Source organism: Glycine max, chromosome 6, assembly GCF_000004515.6.
Source record: "Glycine max cultivar Williams 82 chromosome 6, Glycine_max_v4.0, whole genome shotgun sequence".
Classification (NCBI taxonomy): Eukaryota; Viridiplantae; Streptophyta; class Magnoliopsida; order Fabales; family Fabaceae; genus Glycine; species Glycine max.
This window is the reverse complement of record NC_038242.2, coordinates 17,525,870-17,541,267: the sequence shown is the minus strand read 5'-3', so window position 1 is coordinate 17,541,267 and position 15,398 is coordinate 17,525,870. Positions and strand designations below refer to the sequence as shown.

General features: G+C 33.3%; 3 protein-coding genes across 4 annotated transcripts; 2 read left to right on the top strand and 1 right to left on the bottom strand.

The window, feature by feature from the left end:
* Positions 1-2,218: 2,218 nt before the first annotated feature.
* Positions 2,219-3,565, top strand: LOC102668293 (putative pentatricopeptide repeat-containing protein At1g74400). Its single transcript, XM_006582480.3, has one exon. The coding sequence runs from the start codon at positions 2,219-2,221 to the stop codon at positions 3,563-3,565; it is 1,347 nt and encodes a 448-aa protein (XP_006582543.1).
* Positions 3,566-5,400: 1,835 nt separating this feature from the next.
* Positions 5,401-8,372, top strand: LOC100775878 (galactoside 2-alpha-L-fucosyltransferase). Its single transcript, XM_006581912.4, has 2 exons — positions 5,401-5,775; positions 6,835-8,372. The coding sequence occupies exons 1-2, from the start codon at positions 5,559-5,561 to the stop codon at positions 8,277-8,279; spliced, it is 1,662 nt and encodes a 553-aa protein (XP_006581975.1). The 5' UTR covers positions 5,401-5,558; the 3' UTR covers positions 8,280-8,372.
* Positions 8,373-10,172: 1,800 nt separating this feature from the next.
* LOC100801197 (FKBP-like peptidyl-prolyl cis-trans isomerase family protein) lies at positions 10,173-13,041 on the bottom strand. 2 transcript variants are annotated; one of them, NM_001354182.1, is made up of 5 exons: positions 12,941-13,041; positions 11,641-11,810; positions 11,423-11,532; positions 10,864-11,006; positions 10,173-10,755 (listed from the first exon to the last, which is right to left on the bottom strand). In NM_001354182.1, exons 2-5 carry the CDS (start codon positions 11,783-11,785, stop codon positions 10,713-10,715), a joined length of 441 nt encoding a protein of 146 aa, NP_001341111.1. In that variant the 5' UTR covers positions 11,786-11,810; positions 12,941-13,041; the 3' UTR covers positions 10,173-10,712. The 2 variants fall into 2 exon arrangements, with proteins under 2 accessions (NP_001341111.1, NP_001341112.1); NM_001354183.1 differs by having other exon boundaries at positions 12,945-13,041.
* Between the last annotated feature and the right edge of the window lie 2,357 nt (positions 13,042-15,398).

The window sequence follows — 15,398 nt, the reverse complement described above, 5'->3', positions numbered from 1 at the left end:
ACTTTAGCTGATGGTGCAGTATCATGGAAATCTGCTAAACAAACTATTATTTCACGTTCTACCATAGAAGCAGAAATTATTGCTTTAGATAATACTACTAGTGAGGCTGAGTTTCTTAAAAATTTGTTATGTGATTTGCCATTGTTGAATAAGCCTATACATCCAATTCCAATGCATTGTGATAGTCAAGTTGTTATATCTAAAGTTACTAGCAAAAATTTTAATGAAAAAAAGACACTTAAGAGCGAGAGATGAGTCTATCAGAAATTTGATTTCTCATGGTGTCATTTCTCTTGACTTTGTCAGGTCAGAAAATAATATTGCGGATCCGCTTACAAAAGGGTTGACGCGCCAACAAGTACTTGAGTCGTCGCGGAGAATGAGACTAGAGCCCATTATTTAGTTACAATAATGGACACCTGTCTTTGTGTGTTTGGTGATCCCATGAACGAAGTTTAACGGGTAATATCGAAATTATTTGTTGACTAAAGTACACCAAAATAAAATTTTATGGAGTTGTTCTGTTTCTTATTCCTATGACAAGGTGTATTATAAATTGTGTTAATATTAAGGTTGAGATATTTATATATGTGTATTTTTTGGTAAAAAAAACTCTTAATGAATCCGATGACAATTATTGTAGGGGTGGGGTCACAAACCACTCTTTGAGGATTCACCCAGTGAGTGTGGTGATGGGGCCGCCACTTTGAGATATGGACTGATTTCTAAGTGACACTCACGACACAAGATACATGCGCAAGGCCGTGTAACGTGCTACCACTGATTAGAACCTAAATGAACGCTAATATTATAAGGGTTATGTACTAAAGTCTGGTTAAAGAAGGTGTAGTTCAAGACAATTAAGTCACTACATTTTTCTTGGGTGAAAGTTCATAAACACTAGGTATAAGACTCAAACTTGGAAAATTCTTTATACTGAAATACAATAGCACTTGCTCTTTTTTTTTTTTTACATTTCTATACAAATTATATTTTTAAAAAAATATTTTAAAATTTTAAATTATGTGGCGGAATGTTAGTAAATATTTGTTTTATAATTTAAAATTTATAAAAATATGTTACTCATATTAATTCTGTTTTTAAAAATAAACTATTTGTTTTAGAATATGTTACGTAAAATTAGATTTCCTATATTTTCTATGATTTTGCTTTAATGGGTCAATGCAATTTGTTACGTTGTTTTGATATATGTAAGTTGGTTTTCAACCGTGTGATTTTTTGTTGTTGCATAAGGGGTCTATGTCTATTTATATCTCTTTCCTCCTTTCTAGAAAACACACACAATAGAATAAACAATTTACTTTCTTTCTCTCTAGATTTTGTCTTTTCCTTTCTTATAAAAAAGATATTTTTGAGAGCAGAACATAGGTGTTCAAAAGGTTTGGGTATTCTTTCACTACACACGATCAGAACCAACACATTGTCGTATCTTGACAGAGAAACACAATCAAATTTTTCTACCCGTGCAGTGGGAATGTTTTCTCTCTAAAAATACGTTTGCGCGCGCTTCAGTCCAGTCTAATTAAAAATTTCTCCCTTAAATTATTCTCCTTTGTAGTTTGTAGTTATTATATGTTACATTGCATTATTGATTCTGTCATTCTGAAGTTACTTTGCTATGTTATTTTGTTATTTAGTTTAAGACTTTACATTTTATTCTCTTTTATTTATTTTATTTTATTTTATTTTTCTAACAAATATTACTTTCTACAAAACTTTGAATCCCTTTCTATTTTTAGTAAAACATGGTGAGTCTTGTTGAAAGTGGTACTTGAGTGCTTAAAAAAAAAGTCATAAATGAGTCCTTAATTAATGTACAGTCTTTCTTATAATAGTTTTATTTGAAAGTTAAAAATCATTATTTGTGCATACGAAACGTAAAAAAGTAAATTCAATTATTTTTATGAGTTGATTTAATTTTAATAATTTGTTTTTCTTACTTTTAAGTCTTCAACAACATTCAAATAAGAAAGACGTGAATAAAGATGATTTGATTCGGTTGATTGAACAAAATATATGAATATTATAAATCTCTTGATATTATGTTAAATTCTTATAAATAAATAAATAAGAAACACATAAAAATAAGAGATTGCGGTTTGATTTTTCAATAACCTTACCCGAAGAGAAGTTCTAAAGGTTGTTGTGTTAATTATACACATAACATGGCAGAACAAAACTGTGACATTCATGAGTCATGACGCACTTGAAATTGAAATGGTTCAGCATTTTGCTTCGAAGGAGTGTGAACAAGTTGGTTCATCGCCCCATGTCCACGTGGCATCACAAAGCTGAGACCCCCATTAGCCTGAAACCACCAAAACCCAACCAAACCCTTAAGAACCACCTTGAATGTAACAGGCACGCCAAGGTGCTTCTACTCTTCAGATCCTTCTTAAGAAAAAAACCCACTCTCAACCTCATTGACAGTTTTTCTCTGCTGTATGCCCTCAAAGCCTGCAACCACAAACACCCCTCCACCCAAGGAAAACAACTTCATACCCTCATTATAAAACTTGGGTACCAGCCCATAGTTCAACTCCAGACAACCCTTTTGAAAACGTACGCGCAACGCAGCAACCTGCGTGATGCACACCAAGTGTTCGACGAAATACCTGCTAAGAATATTATATGCTGGACATCCTTGATTTCTGCCTATGTAGACAACCACAAGCCTGGGAGAGCTTTGCAACTTTTCAGAGAGATGCAGATGAACAATGTGGAACCTGATCAGGTCACTGTGACTGTTGCTCTCTCTGCCTGTGCTGAGACCGGGGCACTCAAAATGGGTGAATGGATCCATGGTTTTGTGCGGCGGAAACAAGTGATGAACAGAGATTTGTGTTTGGATAATGCTCTTATAAACATGTATGCTAAATGTGGGGATGTTGTGAGAGCCAGGAAGGTGTTTGATGGCATGAGAAACAAGGATGTCACAACTTGGACTTCCATGATTGTGGGGCATGCGGTACATGGGCAAGCACGCGAGGCTCTTCAACTTTTCTTGGAAATGAGCGCAAGGAGGGACAAGGATGATTGTGTCATGACCCCAAATGATGTAACGTTCATCGGAGTTTTAATGGCTTGCAGCCATGCAGGGTTGGTTGAGGAAGGGAAGTTGCATTTTAGAAGTATGAGTGAAGTTTATGGTATTCAGCCCAGAGAGGCTCACTTTGGCTGCATGGTGGATCTCTTATGCAGAGGAGGGCATCTGAGAGATGCCTATGACTTCATTATCGAGATGCTGGTGCCACCAAATGCGGTTGTCTGGCGAACCTTGTTGGGGGCTTGCAGTGTTCATGGTGAATTAGAACTAGCTGCAGAAGTGAGGCAAAAGCTACTCAAGCTGGACCCTGGCTATGTGGGTGACAGTGTTGCTATGTCTAATATTTATGCAAATAAAGGCATGTGGAATAACAAGATAGTTGTTAGGAATCAGATAAAACATTCAAGGGCTCCTGGCTGTAGCTCAATTGAAGTGGGAAGTGGGGCTGGTGAATTTGTTACCTCAGATGATGATCATCCTTTAATGACAGATGTGTGATGTTCTAGAGCATTTGAGCTGAAGCAACAAAACTTATGGTTACTTATTAAGCACCCATGAAAGGTAGCTTAAATATGCAAGCAAATTCAGCAAAGCTGTTTGTTTAGTTTGTTTTCTTTTCGGCTCCCAGCTCAATCCATCCTTAGTTGTAGGTGAAAACTGAAAAAAAAGCAACTCAGAGACATTCCAACAACAAAATGTTACTAACTTGTATCTCACAAACGTATCCAATTCAACTGTGAAGTTAGGTTTAGTATATGGGTAAAAATGAGAGTTAAGAATTCAAGGATGAGTTTTGTCGGTGAAATTTTAATTGACCACCGATCCATGAGTGTTTTGACCATTTTATGTTTGTGGCAATATAGCGTTGTTGTTAGAGGTTAGACCAAAGTGTGTGGGTGCACTATAGAAAATTCTTGATGTTGAAGCAAGGAAATTTTCTTATTTTGTACTGTTGAATGTGTATACTTCAATTATAATATTAAAAATAAGACAATACTGTATGCATAGTTATAAAGAGTAAACACATAAAAAAAAGTTATAAAGAGTAAGATTTCTCTTACTTTGAAAGCATTTCATAATGTTTAGTAGGCGTGACCAACTTTCACAAAAAAAAAAAGGCTTGAACAAAACAAGTTCTTGTATGAAGTATTTATTTGCACATGGTTATCTTTATTTCTTTGTGGATTATTAAATAGGTAACTTCTATGATGAAATTAGCAAGACAACGTGGGTGTTTGATTAGCTTATTTTGCATTATCATAACCAAAGTTTTACTATTAATGTGTGTCCATTCAAGTAGAGTTGTCCGATAAAATGTATTAGTTTAAGTGTTCAAACCAATAAAAAAATATTTTTTAACAGATAAAAGTGTTGGATATGAGTTGAAGAGTATTGATGTTAGAAATGTGTTCGATACTACTACACTTCAAATAAAAGAGATATTCATACTTTATATTTAACTTAATCAAAAGATCTTTATTAATTTATACGCTTAGCCAACACGTTAAATTATTAATTTGTACAATATTTGTGAATTACTGCTAATAATAATAATATTAATATTAATTTATCAATAATATTATTAATAGAAAAAAAGTTATGTACTGACAATAAAATTTTTTATATAATCATTCATTCAAATTATAATTTATCATATATAATAAATTTGTTAATTTTTAAAATTATTATTTTAAAGTAATTTAAATGGTAATTTGTGATTGAATGAGTGTGTAAAATTGTTTTATTTAATAATGGTAAACATATTGTTATTTTGATTTCCAGTAAAGGTATATAATACTTTCATTTATATATTGAAGAAACTCATTAGCCTAGGGTTGGTGATGGAGTTTAGAGGTTTGTATTTCCAATCTTATCTTATATTTAACATTTTCACAATTTTTTCTCCTATTTTGACACATGGTAGGACCAAAATATATTTAATCCAAAAATCAATTCATATAGTTAAGTTAACTGAAAAAATTAAATAAATAAATTGAAACTTAAAAACTAAATTTAGAGAATTAAAAGTATAATTTTAATTTATGTAAAAACAAGAAGATTTTTTTAGATATTGTTAATATCATTTTTTTACAATATTAACTGATAAAAAATCATATTAAAAATATTTTTTAAACTTATTCAGCCATTAATAAGTGAAATATATTGTAACAACTTATTACACTCCCACTATGGTTATAAAAAAAATTACACTCTAACTGTGTTCTGATTAAATTATAAAATGAACTTAGAATATAAATTTTCGGTAAATAAATTAATCTACAAGTTAGCAAACAAAAATATTTAAACTACCAATCATGGCAGAATAATTTTTCAGAGAATAACAACAGTGAAGGGTTGAGTCAAAATTTGTGACATGATGAGTGGTGTTATAGTTATAGAAGGGATCTCCAACTCCAGAGTGGTGTAATTGTAACACACCACACGACAGCACCGTGTTTGGAAGAAGAAGAAGCACACCGACACAGTGCACATGAAGAGGCACTGGCGTAACAGGAGCCACGACGACGATGGCCTCCCAGATTCGGATTCCGACACGCGCTCCAGCCGGAGATTCCCTCTCACGCGCCTCATGGCACTCTTTTTCTTCTCCATCTTCCTCTTCTCCCTCACCTTCCTTCTCCCACACCCTCCCATCCAATCAGCTTCCACAGCAAAGACTCTGCTCCAACTCAAACAAACTCAACAAGGTTCTTTTTCTTCTTTAATTGTTTATGATTTGGTCTTGATGTCTTTTTTTAAACTTGGTAGACACTTTATGAAGCTTAGATCTTCCAATTTATGTCTCATTTGTTTGCATTTTTGTGTAATGTAGTGTAGTGTAACGTAAGGTAATGTAACGTCTGTGAATGTGTGACTGCTATGTTGGATTTGTTGCTGATGATTCACAAGATGAAGATCGATGTTGACTTTTTTTTTGTTTGTTGCAAGTGGTTTTATACTTGTCTTGCTGATATCAAGCGGGTTTAGTTTAGTTAATTGAATAGGATGTGTAAGTGTTGTATATCCCTCGGTATCGTGTTCGATACCTACAAATCAAAATACTTGTCTTGTTGCTGTGCTCTCTTATTTATATGCATTTTTCGTTTTTTTAGTTTTGTTTCATAGAATGTATGCATTGCATAAGTCAATGAATGTTTGGAGATCTCATGTTCACTAATGATGAATTGATGATATGAACAAAATAGTATATATAAGTGAATGACAAGAATCATCTCATCAATTATCTTTTGGGTTTGAGTTAGGTCTAGATCTAAAATTTGACAGTACAGTACATCCTAGTGGTTGTTGTTATTGGATCTATCTGGTCATCGGACTACCTGTACAGTTGCAAACTCATGCTCAAGATATTCCATTGTTAGTGTGAAGGGGTGTTATAGATCTCATATTGACTAATGATATGACCGAGATAATATATATAAGTGGGAGCAACTCTCACTGCATGAACTAGCTTTTGAGTTTGTTAGGCCCAAACTCCAAATTCTAAGAATGAACATGATGAAGGAGATTAAGTGCATATATTTTTTTTGTTGAAAATTAATAAAATGATTTTTCCTGATAGTTTGGTTTTTAGCTGAGTTCAATAGCGCTGTGTAATTCATGTACCTGACTTCACCTATTGGGATGACTTTTGTTGTTGTTGTGAACTGATTTCCCATTCCCAGTTTTTTTAGATGTTTGATTTTCTGCTTCTGTACATGAATGAATATTGTGGTTTGATAATGGAATTCATCTTTTGTGATTTGCAGGTGACGTTTCTGATTCTGTTGAGTTGCAAAAAGATAAACTACTTGGTGGCCTTTTAGCAGATGGATTTGATGAACAATCTTGTCTCAGCAGGTATCATTCGGCCACATATAGCAAAGGACTATCGGGAAATCCTTCATCTTACCTCATTTCTAGATTGAGAAAATATGAAGCTCTCCACAAAAAATGTGGACCTTACACTGAATCCTATAACAAAACGGTGAAAGATCTCAGGTCAGGACATGTAAGTGAGTCCCCAGAATGTAAATATGTGGTATGGATTTCATATAGTGGGTTAGGGAATAGGATATTGACCTTAGCTTCTGTGTTTCTATACGCTCTCCTCACGGATCGTGTTCTATTGGTTGATCCTGGAGTTGACATGGGGGATCTTTTTTGCGAACCGTTTCCACATGTTTCCTGGCTTCTCCCTCCTAATTTCCCTCTCAACAGTCAATTTCCCAATTTTGGTCAGAAATCTGATCAGTGTTATGGGCAAATGCTAAAAAATAAATCAACCACAAACTCCATGGTACCCTCTTTTGTCTACCTTCATCTAGCACATGACTATGATGATCAGGACAAACTTTTCTTCTGTGATGAAGACCAAGCTTTTCTTCAGAAAGTTCCATGGTTAGTGGTAAGGACAGATAACTATTTTGTCCCATCTCTATTCTTGATGCCATCTTTTGAGAAGCAACTAAGTGATCTCTTCCCAAACAAGGAAACAGTTTTTCATTTCTTGGGTAGATATCTGTTCCACCCCACCAACAAAGTATGGGGACTTGTTAGCAGATATTATCAAGCTTATTTAGCTAAGGTTGATGAAAGAGTAGGCATCCAGATAAGAGTTTTTGACACTGGAACTGGTCCATTTCAACATGTGTTGGATCAGATCTTAGCTTGCTCTTTGAAGGAGAATCTTTTGCCTGATGTTAACCGAAAGGGGGATATTGTCAATTCATTGGCAAAGCCGAAGTCAAAAGCTGTGCTGATGACTTCCTTGAGCTCTGGTTATTTTGACATGGTGAGAGACATGTTTTTGGAACATCCTACTGTGACAGGAGAAGTTGTTGGCATTTACCAGCCAAGCCATGAAGGGCATCAACAAACAGAGAAGAAGATGCACAACCAAAAAGCTTGGGCCGAAATGTACCTCTTGAGCTTGACCGACATGTTGGTCACGAGCTCATGGTCTACTTTCGGCTACGTAGCTCAGGGGCTTGGAGGGTTGAAACCGTGGATACTGTACAAGCCCGAGAATGGAACAGCTCCTGATCCTCCTTGTCAACGTGCCATGTCGATGGAGCCGTGCTTCCATGCTCCTCCCTTCTATGATTGCAAAGCTAAGAGAGGAACTGATACTGGTGCACTTGTTCCACATGTAAGGCACTGTGAGGATATGAGCTGGGGTCTTAAGCTTGTAGACAGTAATAGTTGGCAATAAGTAGCTATGGTCATGAATGCTGTCATGACTGTCAAAACTAGCTTACAAGTTTTGCAAATTTTGTTGTACGATAGAATTGTTATTGATTTTAAATTTATATGATTTCATACAGAAACCACAAAACAAAAAACTCTCTCTGTCATCACTATTTTACGGTTATTGAGTGCATGATATATTAGCATTTATGGGAATGACTACAATAACAGGTAGCATGTGAGCGACTTCTGTATTTAAACGCACTTGCATAAGATATTAGTTAAAATCAATGTTGTCGGACCGGTCATCGAACTAGTTAATAGTCAATGGTTCAACTGGAGTCGAACCGATTTTAAAAAAATATATTTTTTAATATTTTAATATAATATCTTATTAATGTTGAACAAAAAATAACATAATATCCATAAATTGATAATACTAAAAATAAAATTTACTTAAAAGTGTTATAAGTTATAATTTTTTTAAACAAAAATGAAGTGGTTTTGAAAGTTTTTTTTTTTAAAAAAAAGAGTTTTAAGCCAAATCGGTTAATTTACTGGGTTTACCCAGTTTTTGGTTGATTCAATGGTTTTAAACTGATTTAAGAATTTACCAAGTTTTAAAAAGCATTCGATCATACACATGATTTGTTCCTGGTCAAATTGGCTGATTCGGTTTGGCTTTCAAAACTCTTAAGTTAGAATACCAGAGAGGTACAAAGGACACAAACATCATACTTACCGTTGATGTTATACTCTGACTTCAGCAATGAGAATTTCATGTTCCAACACACACCGATCGTTTTCACTTTTACAGGAGGCTCCAGAGTAAATTAAAGTTGAGAAATGTTTCAGGAGTTTTTCCAAACAATCTCCATTTAGATTTGACAAATGTTATTTGTACAATTCATACAGTAGTTTGTACAATTTTGTATGCGTCTATACCTCTCTTACATTTATTACATGTCATAATGATGAAGAGTAACAAAGACACAAAAATTAATATTATATAATTTGTTATAAATATATTGCATCTCTTTAGATTTTGTAAAAAGAGTTACTGCATTTAATGAGTCTTAACGACTTCTGTTGCTTAGTAAGTTGTCCAAAATTTGAATCTTACCCGTATAAAATAAATTATATTAGAAAAAAATATTTATTTTTAATGGCATCTAATTCCACTTATTCAAATGACATGTTGGTTTACAAATAATGTTGATAAGACGAAAAAGTACAAAATTAATGTATTTGGATAAAACAATTGAATTGCAAGGTTAACAATAAGCAATCATATAAAACTAACTAATAAATTTGACGGTGGATACGTTAACACGCACAAAAGTTATCATGAGCACAATTTTTCAAAAAAAAAAAAAAAAAACAGAACCCATTTATTTATTGTTTTTATAAAAGCATTTAAAATTAATTTGGTTCGTATATGCAGAGAGAGAATTGAATCTACTTACTCTATTTAACAATGTTTTTAGAATGAATTTGAAATAAAATTAATTTGACAAAGTATAAACTTTTTAATTTTTTTGTTACTATAAACTTTTTAAATTATATTAATCAAGTTTGTACACTTCATATATTTAGCAAAAACTTTTAGTTTAAATCAAATATTTTTGGTTTAATTAATAATTGGTCTCTATACATAAGTCCAACTTTTCGTTTTGATCCTTATACCTAAAAACTCTATTTTAATCCCCACACGAACCTTTTTTTTTTATTATTCTATTTATATTCTAGTCCCTATTAGTTTCCTGGCAGAGCAAATTCGCCACAAAATAGAGACATAAGGACTAAAACATACTTTAGGTTAAAAAAAAATGGCATAATTTTACATAAATCTTTCTCAAAGGTAAGATTATCTTAGGCATAATTATTGACCATGTTTTTACACCAACAAATTCATCTTTGAGAAATATTACAAGAAAGATAAGGACTACGATTATTGTATTTTTAATCTTTATATTTTCGGTAAAACGTGATCAAGGTCCGTGTACTTTTTTCATGTGGACTTTGATTCCCAAAGGTTCAACATGATGAATTCTTAAAAAAGAATTAGATCCACATGACTTTTTTTTTCCTTTTTAAGTATGATGACGAAATTCATTGGCATGAAAGAATAAGAACCTTGATCACGTTTGACCAAAAGTATAAAAACTAAAAACACATTTTTGTCAAAAAAAATTACTCATAAACCTTTCGTAAAAGATAAATTTGGGGTTCCACTTGGATAGGACCAAAGCAGTAATACACCTCACATATGTAGTCAAACCATCCACATTCACATTTGAATTGTCTTAAGTATTAGAAAGCAAGATCAGTACACATACTAGAAACTGCAGGTTTACATTCCCAACCACAATCACAAAAGGAAAGGGAGCAGATAATTTTAATCAGACAGTTAAGCACTCTGATGCCATTGAAATTCGGTTTTGTTCTTATTCGGGGATCAGTTCTTTCTTCCTTCACTTAAGATAATATGGTAGCCATGCCTGCATCATCATCATCCAAACAAACATTAGCAGGTCTGCCTAAATGAAGAAGAGAAGGGGCACAGGTGCTAATCAGGAAAATAAAAGTTAAGAGTACAAGAGAAATACGTCGATTTGAAAGGAGCACTAGTAGCTCCAACAGGTGTGTTGAAGGCAACTTCCTGAAATGGCCCAGCCATCTTTCCTCGGGGAAACCATCCAAGGTCTCCACCCTTCTTTCCTGATGGACATTCTGAATACTCTTGTGCTACCTGTGAAGTCAGTGAAATACTATTGATAATAACCAATTGGACAAAATATTTTGTCTCTAGGTTAATTTCAAGTGAACAGATTCTTATTTATCCTTTTCAATGAATTGCCATTCATGATTCATCAAACTTAACTGACATCTCTAACAACAGGTGGTCAGGGACAGAAAACAATTCTGATATTTAACTCAAAATTAGATTCTCAGCCCTACTCGCATAGAAACCAAATAAGGATTTTAAAAAAGAAACAAGAATAAAAATCATTGTATGACCACCAAAAGAAAAGGGTCTTGCTAACCAGTGCCCTAAAAAAGAGAAAGTTTTTAGTATAAATCATAGGGGAAAGCATTGTTACACATCCCAATAAAAAAACTTTCTACCTGTACTTCCTTACCCAGGCATTTGCCAAAGAAAAATACCTTTGCAAACTCAGCTGGTGGGACCTTGTCTCCATTGCCAAGCCAACCATCCTGCAGCTTCTTGTAGGCTTCATTGATCTTACCTTGTTTCTCACATAGGATATGCCTAGCTGAAAGGAATAAAAAGCCATAAAAGATGTCAATGTCATTCTAAGACAAACTATGAAAAGAACTAATCATGGTTACAATGGTATCCGTGGATGGGGAAATTTTTTTACCTTTGACATAGGTGCAAGTACCAAGCCCATCTCCACCTTTCCCACCTTTTCCTTTTCCCTTAGAAGCATTCTCATCACTTCCACTTGCAGCCTGTTTCCCCTTTCCCTTGCCTCCGGACTCCTTTGGCTTTGAGTCTTTTCCCATGTTTATCACAACTTAATGAAATCCACTGAATAAGCAAATCAAACATTTATACCAGTAAGACTCAAATAACAATGGATACTAATTATCATAAACAGATTAACACAAGGATAATACAAGTAAATAGGGTGCAGTATTGTGTATAACACTAGAAATTCGAACAGAATTATAGACTGTATCATATGCGCATTGGATTTTTCTTTTAAAATCAAAATAAATAAAATATTACGAGAAAGTGGAGAAGTTTAAAAGGGGATAAGAAGTTCCAACTATAGCATCCACAAAAGAACAAATGAAACAAAGAACAGTAAAGAAGCACATGAAAACAAGCTACCGCTACTCTCAGCCTCCCAATATCAAAAAGAAAGAAGAAAAATCATCTTCTCCACCAACATTGAAAGCCTAGGAAAAACTCTAATCTATCTCACAAAGATGAAGGGGGGTAGAAGCTTCTGAGTATAGACACTAGCATTGACCGGCATCCATAATCCATAAAGGCCATAACAAAACCAAACAAAATGAGCACATAGCCACACAAATTTCCTATCTCTTCTCATATACAGAAATCAATTCGAGAGCTCGAGATAAATCCATTGCTCCTTACGGGCTTAACATAAATAAATCTTACTATGTGTTTATATCTATCAAACTAACATACAAATACACAGGTAACACACTAAGACTATGCTTGGCAGAAGCAGACACAGCAATCAAAACTTCACACCCTTCCCAATTTCAGTTAAAATCGTTTAATCAAGGTTGGCCAAATGTTACAGCTGAAACAAACAAAAATAAATATAAAAACATACCAGAACATTATCATAACATAACGGCTAATTCAACTAAGACAAAATCCCCGAGAATAAAGAGTTCTTGTGAATGAAACTATTAATACATAAAAAAAAGGAAAAAGAAAAGTAATCCCAACCAAATCATGAGATAAGCCATGCGATTAAATCAAGGGCAATACGGAAATGGGAATTGAAAATTGATGTTGGGTTTCTTAGAAAGTGTTACGGCACAGAGGGAGAAGCACACAGCATAATCGATTGAAAATAAACTCAAATTAAGAGAAAGTGATGAATTGGAACAAGCAAGTATATAAATAATAATAAAAAAACGGAGGCTTTTGAACTCTAAGCAGAAATGAATACATACACACCCAAGTCGTAGACTGAGAATTTGTGAAGCGCAATGCCGATGAAGGATGAAGACGAATCACCCCAGTGGCAGCAAGTGGAGAAATAAGAAGAATCTCATTCCATTTCACCATTTTGGGTCTTAACGTATTGTCGGGCTTTGCTAGGCGCACCCGACTCGTGCACCCAGCTTTAAAACAAAATTTCCAAAATGCCCTTAAGTATTTTTTATTTTTACGAATTATATAATATGTATACCACACACGGATTATGTGATCCGTATGAGTCATGCAGATTAACTCATACGGATTACGTAATTCGTATGAGTTAATTTGCATGACTCATACGAATTACATAATTTGTATGAGTTAACTCTAATCCGTAAGTATTTTTTAAAAAAAATTCAAAAATATTTTTTTTCATTTTATTAATAAATTAATTTTTTTAATAGTAAATATTTTTTTATTTATAAAAAATATATAGATTAAATAATTCGTATGATTTATATCAAAATTAATTGTCATAAAATTTATTATTTAAATTTACATGTGCATTAAATATACATTAGAAATTTTAGTGTTATATATAACAACATTATTTATTTTATAATAGAATTGATCTATTAGCTCAATTGGTTAGATTGTCATGCTAATAACTTGTATGAATTTTTTTTTTTTAAAAAAAAACACTTACGGATCAACTGATTCGTATCTCTTTTATGAAAGGGCAAAATGAAAAAATCACAAAATTGTTGGGTTTACTAGCAATTTTGCTGGATGTACATAGCAATGCTCCGTATTGCCTTGGGCAAAAGAAGCATTGGGCCAATTAACAAAACTTTCAACCTTGGCCCAAGTTGAAAACACATGCATTTGTTTATAATTAGTTTAATTTGATTTTGGATACACTACATTCAACCAATTAAAATTTGAGTCTATTTTTTCATGGGGTTTTATATCCTGCACCTCCTTAATCGCATCCTGCATCTCCCATCTTTTTAAAAGTCCCAACCTACCCCTTCAATATCTTCTTCCCCTTCTTCATCTTCTTTCTCCCGCAGCAGTTGTGCACCCTTCCACTTGTTCTTCTTTTCTTCCTGTAGTGCACATTGCTTCCTAGTTCTTCTCTTCTTCTCCATCTCTCCGCACAATGCTTCCTAGTTCTTCTCTTCTTCTCCATCTCTCCACACCAGAGGTTTCAGCGCAGAAGTCCCTCTCCTCCTCCAACTCTTCACACCATGTACATTTCAACGCTTCCCATTCACGTTGTGGACATGTTTTCGAAACAAGCTTTCTAGAAAATGATTTCTTTTTCTTTTTTTCTTTTTTGCTTTTTGGAATGACCATTATGGAATAGTTGTTCTGGAATAATTATTCTAAAATTGGTGTTTTGGAATAGTTATTCTGGAACACTTGTTTCAGAACATCTATTATGGAACACCAATTCCGAAAATAGTTATTCCAAAATTGGTGTTCCAGAACACCTATTCCAGAATAGGAGCTCCAAAACATGTATTATGGAATAGCTATAGACCTTCTGTACCAGAACCCAACCCCACCCCATGCCAAAAGAGACGGAAGGAACTTACTTACCTTCAATGGCGAGAAGGAGGCTACAGGTAGATAGAGGTGTTTTCGTTGTGGGATGGTTCAAATCGTTGCGAGAATCGTTAGAGGGAGACATGCCGTCACAGGTGGGAGGTGCTGTCGTCACAAGGAAGGAGGTGTTAGGGTGAGTTTCTGAAGGAGGAAGGTGTTAGGGTTGAGGGTGTTATTCATTAAGGGTAATTTAGTAATTTCAAAGGTGGTTGAAAGGTGTAGGATACAAGTATGGAGATATAGGATCCAACTTCCCTTTTCATGTATTGATAGCCTAAAATTTTTTTAAGGTCAATTAATAAGAAGTAATTGTTAATAGGATATTTAAAAGTTATTATAATAATTAACAAACTTATTTAACGTGATAATTTATATTTCATTAATAATATAGTTTTTTTTAAAACTGGAAATGAATATAGTCAATAATCTAAATGTCTTTCAAACAAATTATTAAAAAATTATTTGATGTAAAATTTGTGGATAATCTTATTATACATAATTCATGTTGGAATAACAATATAATTTATTTTTACAGTACATTCTGATTTTAATCAAATTTTTGATAAAATGTGGACAAACAAGTAAAAAAAAATTGAGTCAAATTTACTTCAATGACCAAAAAATAATAATTGAATTATATAAAACCATTTAATAAAAAATATGAACGTGAAATCAACAAAATCAATAATTTCATAGGTTGTTAATAATATTAATATTTTGGAGGAAACAAGGAGATGGTTTTTTTAATTTTTAAATTATAAGAGCAATCAAGGAGAGAAAATTAGAAAAATATTTAAATATTAATTTTATACCAACTTATAGTTTTATTTCATTTGAATACTTATATATGAATTTTGTTTTTGTTCTTGTAAGTTCACA

Excerpts from the sequence above, each read along its gene's own strand:
- LOC102668293 (XM_006582480.3), top strand. The coding sequence starts at position 2,219 with ATGACGCACTTGAAATTGAAATGGTTCAGCATTTTGCTTCGAAGGAGT.
- LOC100775878 (XM_006581912.4), top strand. The coding sequence starts at position 5,559 with ATGAAGAGGCACTGGCGTAACAGGAGCCACGACGACGATGGCCTCCCA. Across the intron at positions 5,776-6,834 it reads ACTCAAACAAACTCAACAAG|GTGACGTTTCTGATTCTGTT; the intron begins GTTCTTTTTCTT and ends TGTGATTTGCAG.
- LOC100801197 (NM_001354182.1), bottom strand. The coding sequence starts at position 11,785 with ATGGGAAAAGACTCAAAGCCAAAGGAGTCCGGAGGCAAGGGAAAGGGG. Across the intron at positions 11,533-11,640 it reads TACTTGCACCTATGTCAAAG|CTAGGCATATCCTATGTGAG; the intron begins GTAAAAAAATTT and ends TATTCCTTTCAG. Across the intron at positions 11,007-11,422 it reads CACCAGCTGAGTTTGCAAAG|GTAGCACAAGAGTATTCAGA; the intron begins GTATTTTTCTTT and ends CTGACTTCACAG.